The sequence below is a fragment of the Ochotona princeps genome, chromosome 23, assembly GCF_030435755.1.
Source record: "Ochotona princeps isolate mOchPri1 chromosome 23, mOchPri1.hap1, whole genome shotgun sequence".
NCBI lineage: Eukaryota > Metazoa > Chordata > Mammalia > Lagomorpha > Ochotonidae > Ochotona > Ochotona princeps.
This window is the reverse complement of record NC_080854.1, coordinates 31,179,306-31,198,249: the sequence shown is the minus strand read 5'-3', so window position 1 is coordinate 31,198,249 and position 18,944 is coordinate 31,179,306. Positions and strand designations below refer to the sequence as shown.

At 51.6% G+C, this 18,944-nt stretch overlaps 1 protein-coding gene across 2 annotated transcripts in view; it reads right to left on the bottom strand.

Annotated features, from left to right (window-relative positions):
* The window catches only part of MYO10 (myosin X), a 201,656-nt gene that overhangs the window by 1,466 nt on the left and 181,246 nt on the right, over positions 1 to 18,944 (bottom strand). For both annotated transcript variants that reach the window (XM_004583754.3, XM_058680035.1), the window contains 13 exons: positions 16,297 to 16,392; positions 12,786 to 12,879; positions 12,141 to 12,196; positions 10,431 to 10,573; positions 10,047 to 10,241; positions 8,774 to 8,931; positions 7,163 to 7,286; positions 6,092 to 6,389; positions 4,930 to 5,137; positions 3,900 to 4,036; positions 3,023 to 3,143; positions 2,181 to 2,636; positions 584 to 775 (listed from right to left, as the gene is read on the bottom strand). In XM_004583754.3, the coding sequence (XP_004583811.3) occupies positions 584 to 775; positions 2,181 to 2,636; positions 3,023 to 3,143; positions 3,900 to 4,036; positions 4,930 to 5,137; positions 6,092 to 6,389; positions 7,163 to 7,286; positions 8,774 to 8,931; positions 10,047 to 10,241; positions 10,431 to 10,573; positions 12,141 to 12,196; positions 12,786 to 12,879; positions 16,297 to 16,392 (2,278 nt within the window). The remainder of the gene's footprint in view (positions 1 to 583; positions 776 to 2,180; positions 2,637 to 3,022; positions 3,144 to 3,899; positions 4,037 to 4,929; positions 5,138 to 6,091; positions 6,390 to 7,162; positions 7,287 to 8,773; positions 8,932 to 10,046; positions 10,242 to 10,430; positions 10,574 to 12,140; positions 12,197 to 12,785; positions 12,880 to 16,296; positions 16,393 to 18,944) is intronic.

The following is an 18,944-nucleotide window of genomic DNA, read 5'->3' as shown; positions in this document are numbered from 1 at the left end:
CCGCATCGCTGGCTGATCACACCTACGGGTTCCTCCCGGCCTCCCTGCCTCCTATCAGCAGGTGCCTGGGGGTAGCACACCATTCACTGCTGTTCACCACCCTCATAGCCTCACAGCCTCACAGCTGCTCTGTGCAGAAGCCTCCATGGCTTCTTGGACTGTCAGTTTTGAAGCCTGGCAGCCAACAGCTCCTAGCTCTCTAGGCTGTGTGTTCGGCTCTGCAACCCTGATCAGCTGTGTCTGGCACAGCAGGCCTCAGCTCCCTCTGTTCTGCATACAGCATCAGAACCAGCCATCCTGCCGCGGTCCTCTGGCCGCAGGGTTCCCTCATTGCCAACCGCAGCCTTTGCCTCTTCCCTTCCTCACTGGGTGAAGCTCCTGAGTCTGTGGAGCCCATTGCTCTGCACAGAGGGTCTGCAAGGAATGGAGTTATCACACGGGAGCAGCTGGGGAGGGACCACCACACGCTATTCTTCACAGACATTAGAGAGAAATACTCAAATAAGACGCTCTGGCCAGAGGCACCAGGGAGGGGCTATCCTGTACCTTGCTGAGAGCAGGCTGAGTGGTTCTTGCCTCTTACCTCACTGGTTTCAAAGAGCAGCTCCCTGTCGTCCACCACGATCTTGTACGTGCTGGCCAGCGGTGCTCCAAAGGACAGGATGTGCTCGTACTGGAAGACCTCCAGCGGCCTCCCCTCCCCACGCTTGTAGACGGAGACGGCCTCCGCGCTCACACCCAGCCAGAGCTCCTGGGGGAAGCCGCCTTCCTTGCACTGGTGGGCGAGAGAGTGAGTGTCAGAGGCCGATCAGGAAGCGTCCACAGGCCTACGGCCCTCAGCACAGGACAGTGAGCACACTCGGTGAGCAAGTCTACTCAAGTGACCGGCATCTGAGCAACGGTGCCCCTTGGCTATCCTGGTGGGCTCTCGGCTGGTTGAGCCACCTTGCGCATTTGGGAAAATCGGATTGGCAAGGTCCAACACTTAGCTGTCACTCTCTACTCATTTCTTTTTGTATCGTGAGCAACCTGATGATGTCCATGCCAGCTGAGGAACTTGACACGGATTTCAGTCACCCAAGCAGCCCAGGCAGGCCTAATAGTCTAGATCTGCCTCCAGTCCTGTCTGGGATGGTGCTTCCTCCAGCACAAAGCCTGGGTTCCCAGAGGAAAAGGCCCTGTCACTCTGTGCTGAGTGGTTTTTGTTCCTTTTGGCAAGGAGAGCATGGTTCTGTATGCACAGCGGAGGTGGGGGTGCACGGTTTAATCATACAGCAATGGGAGACAAGAGGAACCCACATGTGAGGGATAACAAGTCCGGGGAGATGAAAGTTAGGCAGACTGCAAAGAGCAGGTGCACAGCACAAATGCCTGACTGGCTGATGCGAGGCAACAAGCAGCATCCCACAGAAGGCCGAACGGGCCTTGGACTGATCTGCAGACCTTCACAGCGCTTCCATTTGAACTCATAAGGAAATGTGCCGACCTACTGTGTTCCTAAGAAAAACAAAAGCGTCTCTAGAACAGGAGCTGCCCAACTCTTCTGGCAAGGCCAGAGAGTAAAACGTTTCAGACTTGGCAGGTCATCTCCACCAACCCTGCCACTTGTTCACAAAAGCAGCCAAAGCAAATACGTAACGAAACAAGCCCAGCTGTGTTCTCTTTAAAGCGCACTGACATACAAGAAGGGGCAGTGCCTGGCCTGCCATGCCCACAATTTGCCAAATTCTCCTGCAGGCCTCCCCTTCAATGTCTACATTAGGAAGACAGAACCAAATGAATGCTGGGTTGATGATAATGGCCAACTTCTAATTACGAAGTTGAAACTGTTACCCTCCAAGTGACGGTTCCAGCAAAAAATACAACAATAATATAGCCAAAGTTCCTAAGTTGTGTATATACTTCGGACTTTTTTTTAATTTAAAGTGTAGATCGTATAACCTTCATGAGAAAGGATAGTTATTTACAAATACACACCTTAATTGTGTCTTACTTTCTACTCTCCATAAGCATTTTCTGCAAAGGAGGAGGAAAAACCTAGGAGTGGTGGGAGACACCCCAAGAGCCAACTGTCCCATCTCGCTCTCCCTCCAGATGGCCAGCGGTCACCTGTCTCCACCTCCCACACCCCGAGGAGGCAGCCCGCTGTCTGCCCACAGCATACAGTAGCTCCTTCTTACCTCCACATCAAAGAGCGTGGACCCATAGCCAGGCCACTCCTTGATCAAGGCCATGTACTTGGCCATGGCCTGCTCCTGGCTCATTCCCTGAAATTTCTTCCACTTGTCCAGGATGCTGGCGCGAGCGGAGCAGACTTCCTCCTTCACCCACATGTCTAGCATCTGCTCCTCCTCGGCCTTCTGCTTCACCACGGACCCCGTCCGGAAGCTTCGCCTCAGCGTGCCCTCCAGGAAGCTCGTCCGTCTCTTCTCCAGCCGCTCACACTGCGGCGTGAAGCTCTTGGTGGACTGGCTGATGCGGGCCTTGAGTCTCTGTAGCGAATACACTTCCTCCAAGGGTGGGACGGCCGCATGCAGTGAGTAATCCCCCTGTAGGTACTGCAGCCGCAAGGCAGCCAGGACCTGGAGGCTCTCCTCCGGGGCGGGATGGTGGCCGTGGATGACCGCTTCATGGGCCTGAAACGAGGTGGGCAACAGCCTCACGGTCAAGGCGCTGCTGGGCCCCGGGACGCCCCCCGGCTCTTCCTGAACTCCATCAGGACCTGCTTCAACGCTGCTTTTCCTGACCAGCCTGTTTTAAATTGTCACCTACCATCACCCCTCCCCCACTGCTTTAAATTTAAAGTCATGCCATGCATTTTGCACCTTATGGTACTCTCCTGTTCTCCTTGTGAGCAGAACTGTTGCTAGCACAGACACTCACACAAGACATGCACAGCTCCACCAGGCATCTGGCCTCGCCTGCGCCGGGGCCCCACAGGCTGGGGATGAGCGGGGCAGGTGAGCGCACGTGGCCACACCGCCCTCACCCAGAAAGGAATGTTCCTGCGCTTTCCTCTTACCTGTTCAAACATAAATGCAAACTCCACGCTGTCTTTTGGCACATTGTCTGTGTCCAGAAAGCAGTACAGCTTGAAGTAGAATTTCCAGGGCAGGTCCCCCGTGTCTGCCGTGGCAGCAAGCCTAAAAAGTCACAGAAACTCAGAGCGCAGAAATCCGAGGGGGGGCCGCACACAGGAGCGAGGACTTCCTCAGCACTTTGATTTAAACAGAGCTGGGAAGCATGCTTCCACCCCAGCGTCACTTTGAGAAAACCAACAAGCCATCCCTCTGAACTATATAAATGATATCAAAAATAAAATTTAAATTAAAAAGAAAGAAAACCAATAAGCAGCTTGAGTGAGATCTAACTACTGTTTCCTGAGGGGTCTCAGGTAAACATCATGCAGAAACCGCAGGAAGAAGCTAAAGCTAGCTCTTCATTTCCTTTGCCCAGATTCAAACAGCTTACAAGCCTTAGCAAAAACGGATATGAGTATTCTCGTTGCAGGCTGTGCTTACACTGCACACACCGTGCTGGCCCGGGAATACGGCGTGGCAGATCAAACAGCCTTAAGTCCACTTTATAAGTTTATGAGCTGGCTGGAGTCCATCGGCCCAATTTCAAAGCCAATGACAAATGAAAGCCCGAGAATCTGAGAACTCTAAGATCCCGGGCACAACAGGGCCCTGAAAAAAAGCGGCCAAAAGGCCCCGATGAGTTCCACGTTTCAGATCAGAGCCTTCTCTAGGTATGGAGACACACAGCAGTGAGCGGAGAGGAAACGCTGGGCACACTCCCAGCAGGCAAAGCAGACAGCAAGCCACAGAGACGGGGCAGGTGAAGGCCGAGCCCTTCCTTTACGCCCCCTTCTGGCAGTTCCGAGAGGTGGAACTTACTTCTCAAACTTGGCTAAAACATCCGCCACAATGGTGCGGCTCTCGATGGCTTTGTCGACGTGGCCGTTGTACTCGAACAGGGCGAACATGTTCCTGCTGTCCTCCATGGCCAGGCCTCGGATCAGCTTCTCCACTACCTGCAGGACACACAGGAGGCTTTCAGCTCTGTGGGCTGGGCCCCCCCACGCCTTCACCCCAACCTGAAGGGAGCTGTCAGGGCCAGTCGGGGGGCCAAGCAGCTCCCTAAAACCACCTCTGAGGTCATCCCAGAGATTCAGAAGTGCTCTATGGCCCTTGCTCCTTAAAAATCGACTGCACCTCTTCTTTATCAAAAGACCACAGGGTAACACTCTACTGCCTATAGGACAGATGCTGGACTGACTTCTTGCAAACCCATACTACAGATGGGGCTAGTCCCAGTGAACCTACTGGGCCTCCCTCCTTAGCGCACACTGTCCAGTGTCACAGCACAGGACGGGACAGGCCACTGTCAGCCTGGGAAGTGAATCTAATTCACTAGGGAGGGCATCTCCCTTTCGCCCCATCATAAAGGCAAAAAATCCCGAGTCCAGAGCCTCTTCTGCAGGACAAGCTTAAATCCTAGCAGTTCTCAGATATAGTCACGTGTGCCAAGAAACACAGGTGATTTCAACAGCATTTCTTGCACACACAAAGCATTGTGGGGTTTTATTACACTATCCTTGGAGCCAGCTGGTTTCATAACACCAAGTTTACATTTCAGAAGGAAATACGTTTGCCTAACCCACTATTTTAGATATACCCGTGTGCTGTGACACCCTGCTCCCCTGTCACAATGGGCCCTGCTGAGCTGAGTCTGCCCTTGCCACAAGATTCTCAGAGACTCAATTACTGTCTCGGATATTTCAGCTTGAGTTTAACTCTGCACTCATCTTCGTGTGGCTGGCTGTGGGTTCCCTTTATAACTTGCTTGCTGAGCAGCTGTGCACGACAGCCCAGCTGCTTATGCACAGCCTCCCTGTCCAGCACACACCAGCAGTTACACGCTTACCTCCCCGGCCGTGGTGTGGGAGTTGATGGTGATCTTGCAGGATCCTCCTCCATGGCAGTACACCGTGGACGTCATTTCCTGCCTGTGGATCAGCGCTTCGATTTCATCCCGGGAAGGCACAAACTCTCTGCATTTGGTTTTCTTAAGAGATTCATAAATGAAGAGGGCATATTTTTCCATCTCGGTTCCTGGAAACTGTTCCCGTATCCTAGGAGACAAACAGGGACTGTCAATTGCTATCTAGAGGCTGGCTGGCTGGCTGGCTGTTGGTAGTGGGGTTGCGGGCAGAAGATCAAGATGGAGAAGCCCCCCACCCCGCCCCGCTCTGGCCCCAAGGAATCGCTTTGCCAAATGAAAACAGTTTATCCTGAGCCAGCCAAAGCAGAAGTAAGTAGCTTTCGGCTGCTCTTGTCACATATGTGGGGACGATAGCTAGGTTAATTGGCTTTGCTAACATAACCATTTTTATTTTTAAATATACCCCATAACATCATGTTGTGAATCTCTGCTCTGAGCAATAAAATTTAAAAAATAAACAAAACCCAAAATATGAAACAAAACCTTAGATTATTTCCACCTGTTTGATTCTCAACAAATTTCCAATTTGGGTCTTTTTTCTGTTCATAATGAAAAGTGGTAATTTAAGGTAGCCAATGTCCCACACATCAGGACACTTCCACCTACAGTGATGTGGTTCCTGTAACAGCCTGTGTGGCTGAAGGAGGGACAGGAGGCCTGTGTTCTTCAGGCTGGGCCGAGAGACCCACACAGGTGCTTGGATCTCACTGGGGAACTGTGGCGCTGGCCCTGTGGGCAGCTCTGCCCAGCTTGGCCTACGGGGATCTCACTTGGGACCCATAGCATCAGCCACGTGCACAGCTCTGCCCAGCTCAGCCCACTCGGATCTCACTTGGGACCCATGGTGTTGGCCCTGTGGGCAGCTCTGCCCAGCTTGGCCCACCTGGATCTCACTTGCAACCCGCAGCGCTGGCCATGTGGACAGCTCTGCCCAACTCGGCCCGCCCGGATCTCACTGGGGACTCACAACGCTGGCCATATGGGCAGCTCTGCCCAGCTCGGCCCGCCCTGATCTCACTGGGGACTCGCAGCGCTGGCCATGTGGGCAGCTCTGCCCAGCTCAGCCTGCCTATCACATGCTCACCTCTTCAGATGGAATTTGAGGTACTTGAGAATCCCACGACTGGGCAGGAAGGTGCAGCTGAGGCAGGTCAAGATCTGCCAGCTGTACAGGTTGCCCATGCTGCCGGGGTGTGGCACCTTGGTGGTCTGCTTGATGAGCTGACAGTACAGCTCGTCACGCAGCGGGCGGAGGTCGTGCCCAGTCTGTAGGATGCCCTGGATGATGGGGACGGGGTCAGACATGGACTCCAGTTGCTGCAGGGAATTGAATATCTTGATGGCTTCGTCCTGCAGGGTGGTATAGCCTTTGTCTTTGAGTACTGGGAAAAGCAACAGAGTGGGCCGGTCACAAGGAGGGGCTCAGAACAGCTGAGAGCAAAGCAGGTAAATGATGCTGCCAAAACAGAGGGTGCTGAACTCTGTTCAGGGAAGTGAACTTCATACCTAAATGTTAAAGTTTGCTTGTTGCCCAATACTTTCCTTATTTGGAATGCACAATTTTTAGGATCTAGTTCTGTGGAACAGGTTTCCCTTTATGATAGAGTTAACTCCCAATAAGCTCCTTACTGAGTTGGAAACATCTTAAGTGGAAAGCGCCTTCAATACATCTAACCCACTGTCTGTCCCACAGTTCGGCTTCTCCCGCCGTAACGTGCCCAGGGCACTTGCAACTGCCTCCAAGTGGGCAGCTTACCGACCCCAAGGCTAGCCTGTAACAAAGGGCTGAGTGTTCCAGATGCCCTGCACACCAGACGCAGACTGTCTGCTACTCTTGTCGCCATCCTCTAGCTGGCCATGTCTATCCTAGCCCTTGTACGCTGGAGAGCGTCTGTGCAATGAAGACTTCTTGTGTGTTGAAGTTCAGGCGGAATGCTGGCTTTTCTGCCTCCCACTTCAAACTTTCCTTTTATCATGACCTAACTCTGAAATCCCACTGCAGGAGGGAACCTGAGTACAGGTGAGCTTTAACTCCATTCGGGACAAGAAACAGCCTAACTTCAAACCCATCCTGCTCTGCAACAGCTATTGAGTGAGCGGGGCAGATGGCAGCCAGACCTGGGAGTGGGGAGTGCGGGTCGGGGCATGGACTCACAGTTGAGGTTGATGTCCCCGTAGGGCAGGGGCAGCAGCGGGGAGTGTAGCGGGTGCTGGGTGTAGCGCAGGATGGGGTTGCGCTTGTAGATCTGCTCCACCACATCCGCATTCAGGCAGTTCTCCTGGCATCAGGACAAAGCAAGAAACTCACAAACCCAGCCCTGTGTGTGTGTGCAGGAAGCAGCTTGAGAAGCCTCGGTCAGCCTGGTGAAGGTGCCAACGTTCCCCGCCGGGGCCGATGGTCCACAGCACACACACTGGGATCTGGCTCTGAAGGCAAATCACAGACACACCACGGCAGGGACTCGAGCTCTCGAGCCATCCTAGGGCGCCTCCTTGTGAGCACATGAGCATGAGAGTGGACTCCAAGAACCCAGAGCTGACTCTGCCACGGGGTGTCCTAACTGCTGGGTCAAATGTGCACCCCAGCACATGATTTTATATACTTACTTTTCATTTGGTGAACATCATCAGCATTAGGCTACAGATTTGTATTCTGAGCATTTGCGGTACCTTATAGAGACCCCAAGTGTTACAGGTCCTCTGGGCTCTCCGAAAGCCCACTTGGATGATCCAGAAACAATCCAGTGAGGTCAGAATTATGAGCTACTTCTGGAAGGTTCTCAGCAGGGCTGAAACACGACCTGCGAAAAGCAGGTGTTCCCCAACCCAGAGGGGCCTCATGCCCGGGAGCAGGGAGCCCTAGGCTCCAGCTGCAGCCCACTGTCCTGCCACCAGCACGAGGAAGGAGGATCCACCACTGTGGCCACATTCGACATCTCCTGGAGACATAAGATATTCTTAGCAGGAAAACTTACTTTAAGGCTCCTAGAGGTAACCAAACTCAAATACAACTAACCAGGCACTAGCTTTGATTAAAAAGAAAACAAATGGGGCTTAGCTCAGTGGCTCAGTTGGCTAATCTTCCCCTCTTCAAGCATAGACATCTCATATGGGCACCAGTTCATGTCCTGGATGCTCCACTTCCCATTCCTGCTTGTGCCTGGGAAAGGAGTTGAGGACAGCTCAAAGCATTGGGGCCCTGCAACTGTGTGGGAGACCTGGAAGAAGCTCCTGACTCCTGGCTTCGGATCAGCAAAGCTCTAGCCATTGTGGCCACTTGGGGAGTGAACCAGTGAATAGAAGACCTTTCTGTCCTTTTTTCTTTTTTTAAAAAGATTTATTCATTTTATTACAGCCAGATATACACAGAGGAGGAGAGACAGAGAGGAAGATCTTCCATCCGATGATTCACTCCCCAAGTGAGCCGCAACGGGCCGGTGCGCACCGATCTGAAGCCGGGAACCTGGAACCTCTTCCGGGTTTCCCACGCGGGTGCAGTGTCCCAATGGGCCATACTCAACTGCTTTCCCAGGCCACAAGCAGGGAGCTGGATGGGAAGTGGAGCTGCGGGGATTAGAACCGGCGGCTATATGGGATCCCGGGGCTTTCAAGGCGAGGACTTCAGCCGCTAGGCCACGCCGCCGGGCCCTGCCCTTTTTTCTATAAAATTTGTCTTTCCAATAAAAATTTAAAAATCTTTAAAAGAAAAAGAAAAGCAAAAGAAAATAGACTGAGCTTGCCTGACACCTCTGAGACCTACTCTTACCTTGATGTCTTGAATCAGCTGCTGAGTGGGCGTGTCAATTGGGGCCTTGGTGTCTGTGACATTCTGAATGGCGCTGGACCAGCGGGTGGCCTCATTGAGCAGCTTGGTGTAGAGCCTATAACAGTGTTTGCGGCCGTACACGGTGACATTCCAGTAGCCTGTGACAGTAGAGGGGCACGTGCCTCAGCTTCAGGGACCGGAGTGCTGTGTTTGCACCAGAGCCCCCAGAAACTCATCCTCACGAGAAGCCCACACCACCTGCGACCCAAGCCCTTTTGAATTCAAGTTCTTTCATTCAATGGATGCTTGAATAATTCCTGCAAGAGTTGTGCCTGAACTAGGGATGGAGTGATGAATCAAACACTACAGGCCTCTTGTGACATTAACAGCTGACAGAGGCAGATAAATTACACTAGTAGACCCAGAATTAAGCATCTGCTGTGAAAAAAGGAGCAGGGTAAGCTCACGACCCTTTCTAGGCTCTGGAACAAGCCCCTTGGGCTTCTCGCTCCTCGCTCCCCCTCCTTGGCCACTCTCTGCGGAACAGAACGCAGGTGCTAAGCCATCTGTGTTCACAGCGCACCTGTCCGAACCTTCATCCTGGACGTAGCAAGACACGCCATCACGTGAAAGAAATCAAAATGATCCATCTTCCAGAGGCAGTTTAAAGATGCGGCACACTCTACATCAGGGGCTTGGGCTTGACCCCCAGCTCTGCCTCCTGCCCCCAGTATCCTGCTAATGCCCACCCTGGGGGACAGTGGTGGTGGCTCCGGTCATCGCGTCTCTGCCACCAATGCAGGGGTGGATCACACACTCAGCTTCAGCCCTAAGAGTGAAGGTGAGCTGAGAGGTGGGAAGGCTCTCATGGCATCAAAAGGAAGTTAAAGAATAAGCAATTTTGTAGAAATCCTTTGAAAATACCCAAAGAGCTCTGTACTCTTGCACCTGCTTTTTCTGCTATTAGGCTGCGTTAAACGGTCAACATGTACCCCAGACAGGCTGCACTTGACTTGACCCATGCGGGGTGGAAAGGAAAAGGAAGCAAATGCAGCCCCACCAACACACAGCTTCCTGCGGGACGCCTGCACCTGTTCACCTGGTCCTTCTGACACTCTCAATGTCGCCATAAACCAAGTCCCTTTATCAGAGGTGGCAAAAGCACTGCTCTCACAGCTCACCACGCACAGCCTCAGAAGGCGGACCCATGGGAGACTGCCACCCTTGGCTCCGACCAGCCCCAGTCAGTGCTTGGAGCTCAAGACCCAGCTACCTGTCTCTTTGAAGATCTTCTCGTCTGGGGGCACGACTGAGCAGAGGCTGGTCAGGACCAGGGTGCCCAGCTTGAGCGCATTCTTCTCCGAGCTCTTGTAGTAATCCAGCGAGTTGTGCGTGAGGACGAACCAGCGCTTCTTCAGTTTCAGGGAAGACATCTTAGGACTGTTCTTCACTTCCTTGTGCAGCCACCCTGCGGGGCAGGACCCCGTGTTGTGAGAAACCATGAGAAACCTCAACTGCCACTCAGTCACCTATAGGACGCTACCAACAGCTAATCTCTGTGCTAGAAAAACTGACTTTTTTTTTTAAAATGAAACCACAATGTTAGGACATATCCAGTCAAGGGGAGGCAGGGCCCGGGCTCAGCGGCAGCAGGTACCTCGCACGATGAACTCCTGGCCCTCCACACGCGTGTCGCCCTTGGATCGCTGCAGCAGTGTGATCCAGTGGTGCATCTCCTCGGGGGTGTCGGCGTTGCAGTGCAGCACCCGGTTGGCTGTGATGATCACGAACGAGTTGGGTCTAGGTGACAGGGCGGCAAGGAGGCAGAGCTCTTAGCTCGGCTGTCGGCAACCCCCCTGCTCGCATCCAGACTGGAGAGGCTTTTCCCTGGTCTAGGGGTCACAGCAAAGCACGGGGTGTCGGAATCCGCATTTGACAGTGAGGCAAACCTTGCTTGTTTTTGTGAGATTTATTTGGTGCGCCATTAACCTTTACACTGGGAAGAACACATCCAGGTGGGAGGTTCTGGAAGGGAAAACATTTCTTCACGCGAAACTTTCCAGATGAAACTGAATTCCAGAAAGGCTAAACAAGGTGACTACAAGGGAAAACCCTTTTTTTGTGGCCTCTCCAAAGTCAAGTTCTTCCTGCCTTGGAGAGGATCTCTGTGGGTCGTGAAAGACAGGTTAGATGCCAATAAAAGGAGAGGAGAGGTCGACAGGTGCACCCGGAACATCTCACAGGCTGGATGATGCCCCGTGCACAGCCTCCTGGGGCCGTGTTTACAAAGGACTCTTACAACAGGTAACTGACTTTCTCCTTCAGCTCTTTTTGTCTGCCAAGGCCCTGAACCTGCCGCAGGCTCATGCTTATACGAATCCCTCCATCCAACTCAGCAAATGTAAATTTGTTCTTGCCAAGTTCTCAAATGTTCACTACCTCAAAAGGCTGCACTTGAGGTGCCTTTTAAAAATTTAAAGATCTTTCTACAGGTGGAAAGAGAAACAGGTGGGCGTTTCAGGAAAATAGTGGAGCAAGCAGGGGTGCTAAGCACAGGTCGAGATCCGCCCAGGTTTGTGGAGCGAAGGTGCTGAGAGGAAGAAGGAGGTGCAGAGAAGGGGAGGAGAGAAGACACTGGGCTCTGATGACTGAAACGACAAGCGTGCGTTTGAGATCCCAGGCCAGTGTCAGATGGAGTGGATGAACTATTAAAACTAAAGAATCTCGGCTCAGTGGAGCCCTAGTCCGTGGGAGAATGGAGACCCCGGGATTGTAATTCTGCCCATTAAATTAAAGAATTGTAATTTCTGCCATCAATGTTCATTAATACAAGTGGCTTCCTTTTTGGTTATCTGAGGGCAGAAGTCGTCTTTGCTTCTGAATCGGTTAACAATGTTTCTTAGTCGGCTGCAGGCCAGAAACACAATGTACAATCAGTAAAGCAAGAGAGATGGATGATGCAGCTCACTGGGTACACAGAGCCCCAAGATGCTTTGTCTTCAAATGCACAGGGGAAGAGCTAGGTCAAGCCAAGTGGATGCCTTGCTTTAAGATGGTCTATGGAATCCTCTTCAGGTTCCCTAGGCTAGGACACAGTCCAAGCAGCTGTTCTCTTCCTGTAAGAACCCCAGGGGAGGTGATTCCTCTTCTGCTTTTCTTTTTGCATGAAACACCTGAAAAAGGTTCCCACTGTCTCCTCCAGGCTCTGAGAACAGAAGGGAAGAGGACTCCAGGATGATGTAAAGTTGGGTACCAAGAAGGAAGACCTTGCACAGCACAGGGTCTAGGCAGCCCAGGGTGGCTTGAAAGCCTGTGCCACAGCACATGGCCCGGCAGCCCTGTGACCTGGAGTCATGGCCAAGCTTACCTGTCGGGGCTGTCGGAGGCACACACGGAATCGATCAGCCCCACATCCAACGTGCCCTGGGAAGGAGAGGAGCAGGTGAGAGATGTTGTCCACTGGGATGCCCGGGACAGTCCTATTCCCCAGGTGGCAGCCCCCTGAGGCAGCCTGCTTTCTGAGCAAAGCACAGTCATCTAGCAGCAGCCCCTTCACAGGGCACAGAGACAGCTCGGAGGGCTGGGCTCCAGCCACTTTTCCTGTGATGGGTCACTCCTGTTCTCCCAGTGTGGTCAGTGCAGAATGTCCAGGAGTTTTTGACAACAGTACACATTTTCCAACTTACATGGTGAGCTTTCAGCAAGTGAAAACCTGGGTTTTCAGTTTTCCTTACAGACAAACGAGATGAATATAACACATACAACTTGGAATTCATTATGTCGTGTAAAAGGGAAGTGCCATGTACTTCCAAACCTTTAAAAGGCCTGAGGTGGGATAAGCTCAGTATAACCTTAGTACTTTCTTCGCATAACCTACACTCCTTTTGTATGTGATTTTTAACTCACAAGGTTCTGCTTTCTTGTTGTGGCTTGAGAGAGAGAGAGAGAGACAGACAGACTGTTGGCAAAGTGGCAGTCCTGCCTTCCCTCCCGCCCCCGGGGCTCCACGCACCACGGCGTTCTGTGGGTTGGCCTGTTCGTCATGCATCTCCCGGATCTCCTGGTCGGTGGACGCGTGGACCTGGCTCAGCACGCTGAACCACTGGCTGTGGGAGAGAGCAAGTGTTAAGGTGTGGCCAGCCTCCGTCCCCTCCATGCCCACTATGAAAATGAAGGCTCCTCCTTAGCCACCAGGGGTCAAAGCCAAAGAAGGAGCCTGAGTGCTCAAAGCAGCAGGATCCAGCTGTGGGACAGTGGTTCTCTGCAGCCCTGCTGAGCAGGACCAGGCCCTTGAGAAATTGGCAGCCAGAAAACAAACAAAAAAACAGTCCTCAGTTCAACCAAAACAAGGATATTTAGTGAAAATACTACTTATAAATCTAGAGGACATCTGTTTATAAAATTCTCTTTTAAAATAGGTTTTCGGGCCCGGGGGCGTGGTCTAGCGGCTAAAGTCCTCGCCTTGAAAGCCCCGGGATCCCATATGGCCGCCGGTTCTAATCCCGGCAGCTCCACTTCCCATCCAGATCCCTGCTTGTGGCCTGGGAAAGCAGTTGAGGACGGCCCAATGCATTGGGACACTGCACCCACGTGGGAGACCTGGAAGAGGTTCCAGGTTCCCGGCTTCGGATCGGCGCGCATCGGCCCGTTGCGACTCACTTGGGGAGTCAATCATCGGACGGAAGATCTTCCTCTCTGTCTCTCCTCCTCTGTGTATATCTGGCTGTAATAAAATGAATAAATCTTTAAAAAAAAAAAAGGTTTTCATTTTTTAAAGATTTAAAGGATCTTCCGTTGTTGGCTCATTCCCCAAGTGGCTGATCCAAAGCCAAGAGCCAGGAGCCTCTTCTGGGTCTCCCACACAGGTGCAAGGTCCCAAGGCACTGGGCCATCCTCTACTGCTTTCCCAGGCCACAAGCAGGGAGTCGGATGGGAAGTGGAGTGAACCAGTGCCCATATGGGATTACCAGTACATGTAAGGTGAGGATTCAGCCCCTAGGTTATCATGTCAGGCCCTGTATATATTGATTTGTAAGAGAGAAAGAGACCTTCCATCTGTTGGTTCACTCCTCAAATGCCTGCAATAGCTGGAGCTGGGCCGTGCTGCAGCCAGGAGCTAAGAACTCAACCCAGGTCTCCCACATGGGTGGCAGGGGTTCAACTGCCACACACATGGTATGCATCACCAGGAAGCCGGAATTGAAAGCACAGCTGAGACCTGAACCAGGTGTTCCTATAAGGGGTGCAGGCATCTCCAAGTGGCAGCTTAACCACTGTGCCAAACACCTGCCCACTTTTCTTTCCAAAAAATAATGCTTAGGGTAGGAGTTGAGCCTAGCAGCTGTGACATCTGCATCCCCTCTCAGGCCACCTGCACTCCATTCCAGGCCAACTCCAGCCTCCTGCTAACACAGATCCTGGGAGGCAGCAGTGATGGTGCAAGCAATTGAGTTTCTGATACACAAGGCCTTGGTCTGAGGCCTTGGCTACCAGCTTCGTTCGCAGCCAGACTCTCTGAGCATGTGAGGACAGAACCAGCAGATGGATGCTCCTTCTGACTCTCTCTGCCCCTGGAATGTAGTTATTTATGTTTGATTTCAAGGCAAGGTAGCCTATAATACAAGAATGCATTCTCCTAATGGCCACTCAATATGTCTTTCTCTTCATTCACAGAATGGGTTCCCAACAACCTGACTGGATTTCCGCCCAAGTAAAGAAAACCACTGGAGAGCTGGAAATCCAGGGCGCCTGCTTCAAGCAGAAGGCAGAACATTTTTTTAACTCAGGAACTCTTCCACTTTCCTTTCATGTCAAGGGGATTTTCTTACTTTCAGCCTCATCAGAGCCAGAAAACATGTTGACTCCAGGAAACTCGAGCAGAACAAGTCATGATACAATCAGAACCACAGGCAAATGACCCCGAAGAGCCATCCACCCATCGGGCACTGGCGAAGCAATCAGCAAACGGGGCTGATTTTCAGACAGGCCTACAGGCTGCCACCAGTGATGCAGACGGGGAGCAACTAGGTGTGAGTCTGTCCCATGAACCCGAATTAACCAAAACGGCAGTCATTGCTTCATAAACTTCAAGAAAAATCCAAAATCAACAGTGAAAAAAACCATACATTCAAGATGTGGGTCACGTGGAATTACACTCACAGAAAAAGGGCAAAATCTGCTGGTACTTCCAACCTCTGTGCGTTAACACTCTCCAATTACAAACTTCACTTCTTCAATCAAGAATTACTTGGGATATGAAAAGGACTTGGTAAAAATGTGCTCCACTGGTCAGGGTTTGGTTAAGTTTTTGGCTAACATATTCTGAATGCTAAATTCAGCAGGTTCATTTGGGCTGAAAACACAGGACAGCTGCCAGGCACTGGGCCTGTAATTCAACTGAAAAGCTGTGGGCATTCCCTTCATCACACAAAACTGCCTGTGGTCACCAAGACGCCCAGACGGGCTGCTGGGGCTGTAATTTCAGGTCTGCTTGTTTTTCCAGTGTGTGTCAGAATTTATGGTTCCAAACAGGGTTTGGTTTGTTCCCATGGGAAGAGCTATTTTCTGATGTCTTGACCCTGAACACCGTTACCATGGTGTTGCATTAACTCAGAAATACCCAGGGTCCCGAGAACTCAATGGAAGGTTCCAACCGAAGGTTGTGGGCCTCAGATTTTACCCTCATGAATTAGAAGAGGTTATTTAGTGAGCTGAGTGGAAGACAGGCACCTCCAAGACAGGTTCACAGAGTGGTGGCAACTGACAGGACGGAGGCCCCGTTGTGTTGCAGCCACAAGTCCTGTGATGTCACACTGCTCAGTGAGTACCAGTTCTCCTAAGCGCCTCAGCACCCCAACATGGACAGCAGGGGTCCAGAAAAGTCACACAAGCTTGCTTGCTTGCTTGACAAGGGACACCACGGGCCCTTGAACTCTAAGCTCAGTGCCTTTGTCAAAGACAAGCTTGCAGTGGGTTCCGCCCTTCAGAAGCTCGTTTTCCTAGCGCAAGGCACTGCTGTGAGAATGCAAGCAATTCACATACAAGAAGCATTTAGAACAGCACAGGAACTACAGCTCTAGCTAGACAACCAAAACCTCTGGACCCCTCCAAATGCCTCCGCGTTATGTACTGAACAGCCACGTGCTGTTTTTGGTTCTCATGCAACATACAAGCTGCTCCCTCTCGCATCTAGAGGGGAAGCTCAGAGCACTGAGTCTCTGTGCGTTTACACATCCAGCTAACAACAGAATCAGTCAGGGCCAGGGTCACCAGGGGTCTGTCCAGTGACAAATCCAGAGTCCTTTGCCTGACAGGAACACCTCTGCCCAGACGGAAGCTCCCCCAAGGGACAAGAACATAAATCCCTGATGACTTTCAGTTCTCCAACTACCACCACGGACAAATCCAACTGGGAGAGGAATTAAAAGCTCTCAAAGCCAGCAGACAACGGGGACTCCGTGCCAGGCCCCTGCGGCCACACGGGGAGGACGTGGTCAGGACGAGGCCCATAGCGCACGCCTCACCTGGCATCTTCCGGGGACTCGGCGATCAGGTGGAAGGTCCTGTCGGCCATGATGATATCAATCCCGTTCTCCTTGCTGGTGTTGTCTATGATCTCTCTGCAGGGACAGCAAAGGCAGATCAGGGACACGGAATCCTTGATGACAGCTGGGAAAAGCAATCAGACAGGCTGAGATTTCCTATGTGAATTGTGTGAGCACAGCAGTGCTTGGGATCCCTAAATTGTGGAATATTTGAACACAGGTCATGAGGTATCATGGCGATGGAATCCACGTCGGAATATGAAATCCATTTATACTTGATACATACATCTTGTATGCAAAACCTGAAGGGATTTCATATAGCACTGAGTTCCCTCTTCCTAGCCTGGCTGTTGCCTGCATTGAAGGCTGAACCATAGATGGGGGCTGTCTATCCACCTGAAAGAATAAAATAAAATAAGAAGCAGGCTCCAGTGACCTCCAGGGGGAGCCAGGCTGCTCTTTGCTTCCACAGGGTGGAAGGCCTGGGGAGGCCAGCACAGAGCTTTATCCCTCAAAAGCATCTCACCCTGCTGACGGCTGCCATCCCCAGCCAGCCACCACTGGCTCTCACTCGCGCCTGCCACTTCTCTGGCATCCTCTTCTGATCTACACTGGTGGTCAAAGCCACACAGTTTGGTTTGAGTTCTTCCCATGGTCACCTCAGCTGCTGAGTTCTGTTAGAAACGTAGTCCCCAAAGCCACACTGTGTGATCAGGCCATCGGGGCTTCGTCTCCACGCACGGCGAGTGCGAGCAGCCAAGGAGCCGAGGCGGCACCTCGCCTTTTGGCTCTCTTCTCCGAGTGCTATCTGTTGCCCACCCATCTCTGTATGACACAGAAAGAAGGCCCAGGCCAGACATGTCCACTTATTTTTGAACTTTCTAACCCTTAAACCACAAGCCAAAGACCTGCTCATTAACAGTGACCAGCCTGAGTGTTCAGTGGCCGGGACTGCCGTCTCCGACTTTCCTAACACAAGGCACGATTCTCATCAGGCGCTGCATTTGGAGCTTCGCAACCTCAGCACCTCATCTCATGCTAACACTCCTGCCAGCAGAGGCCGGGAGACCGCCACATTTCAAGGAAGAACATTTAGAGATTTATTTATCTGAAAGGCATATATATATATATATATATATATATATATATATATATATAGAGAGAGAGAGAGAGAGAGAGAGAGAGAGAAAGGAAAGATATTTGCTATCTACTAGTTTACTTCCCAGAGTGCCACAACAGCCAGAGCTTGGCCAGGCCAGAGCCAGGTGCCTAGAGCTTCTTCTGGGTCTCCAAAATGGGGCCCAAGAACTTTGACAAATTTTTGGTGCTTTCCCCAGGCCATCAGTAGGGAGCTGGATTGGAAGTGTAGCAGCCAGGATATGAACTGGTGCCTTTAAGTGATGCCAGGAAGGGCTACAATGTGGACTCCTCAAACAAATATTTTTAAAAACAGGAAGAAGGGCCCAGCGTGATAGCAGAGCGGCTGAAAGTCCTCCCCTTCCTCACACCAAGAGCCCAATATGGGCGCCGGTTCTAATCCTGGCAGCCCAGCTTCCCATCCAGCTCCCTGCTTGTGGCCTGGGAAAGCAGTCGAAGCTGGCCCAAAGCCTTGGGACCCTGCACCTGCGTTGGAGACCTGGAAGAAATTCCAGGCTTCTGGCTTCGTATCAGCTCAGTTCCAGCCATTTCCACCACTTGGGGAGTGAATCAGCAGATGGAAGATCTTCCTCTCTGTCTCTCCTCCTCTCTGTATATCTGACTTCCCCCTAAAAAAAAAAATCTTAAAAAAAAAAAAGAGGAAGAAAGCAAAGTTGGCACCACCAAGATGGCCCTCTTATGGAGAAAGAAAAAAACCTGAACTGATTGTCCTTTGGTTCCAACTACCATCTACAAATGACAAGGAGGAACAGGTTAAGCAATGCCCAGCTATGCAAGCAGCACATGCTAGGCACTGTCGGGGAAACACAGCTACTTCTTCAATTACAGGCGGCAAGGAAATACGGAAGAAAAATCCGAAAAGAAAGGCATGAGTTTAGACAAAGTCTAGGTCTTACTTGGATTCTGATTTGAAGAAACAAAACTGTCAAATCTTTATAACCCATGCCAACCAGAACACAACCTCTCCATTTGCAAAACTGGGGACTCCGAACACTAGAGTACAAGGAAACAATACTGCTTTTCACACCCATGGTAATGGGGTATTGTGATTACATATGAGAAATAATCTTTAAATGCATACTCAAATATCTACAAGTGGAAATACATGTCTGGGATTGGTTTGAAAAGAATAATTGGGAGGGTCCAGCGGCGTGGCCTAGCAGCTGAAGTCCTCGCCTTGAAAGCCCCGGGATCCCATATAGCCGCCGGTTCTAATTCCGGCAGCTCCACTTCCCATCCAGCTCCCTGCTTGTGGCCTGGGAAAGCAGTTGAGGACGGCTCAGAGCACTGGGACCCTGCACCCGCGTGGGAGACCTGGAAGAGGTTCCTGGTTCCCGGCTTCGGATCGGTGTGCACCGGCCGTTGCGGCTCACTTGGGGAGTGAATCATCGGACGGAAGATCTTCCTCTCTGTCTCTCCTCCTCTCTGCATATCTGACTTTGTAATAAAAAAAAGAATCTTTAAAAAAA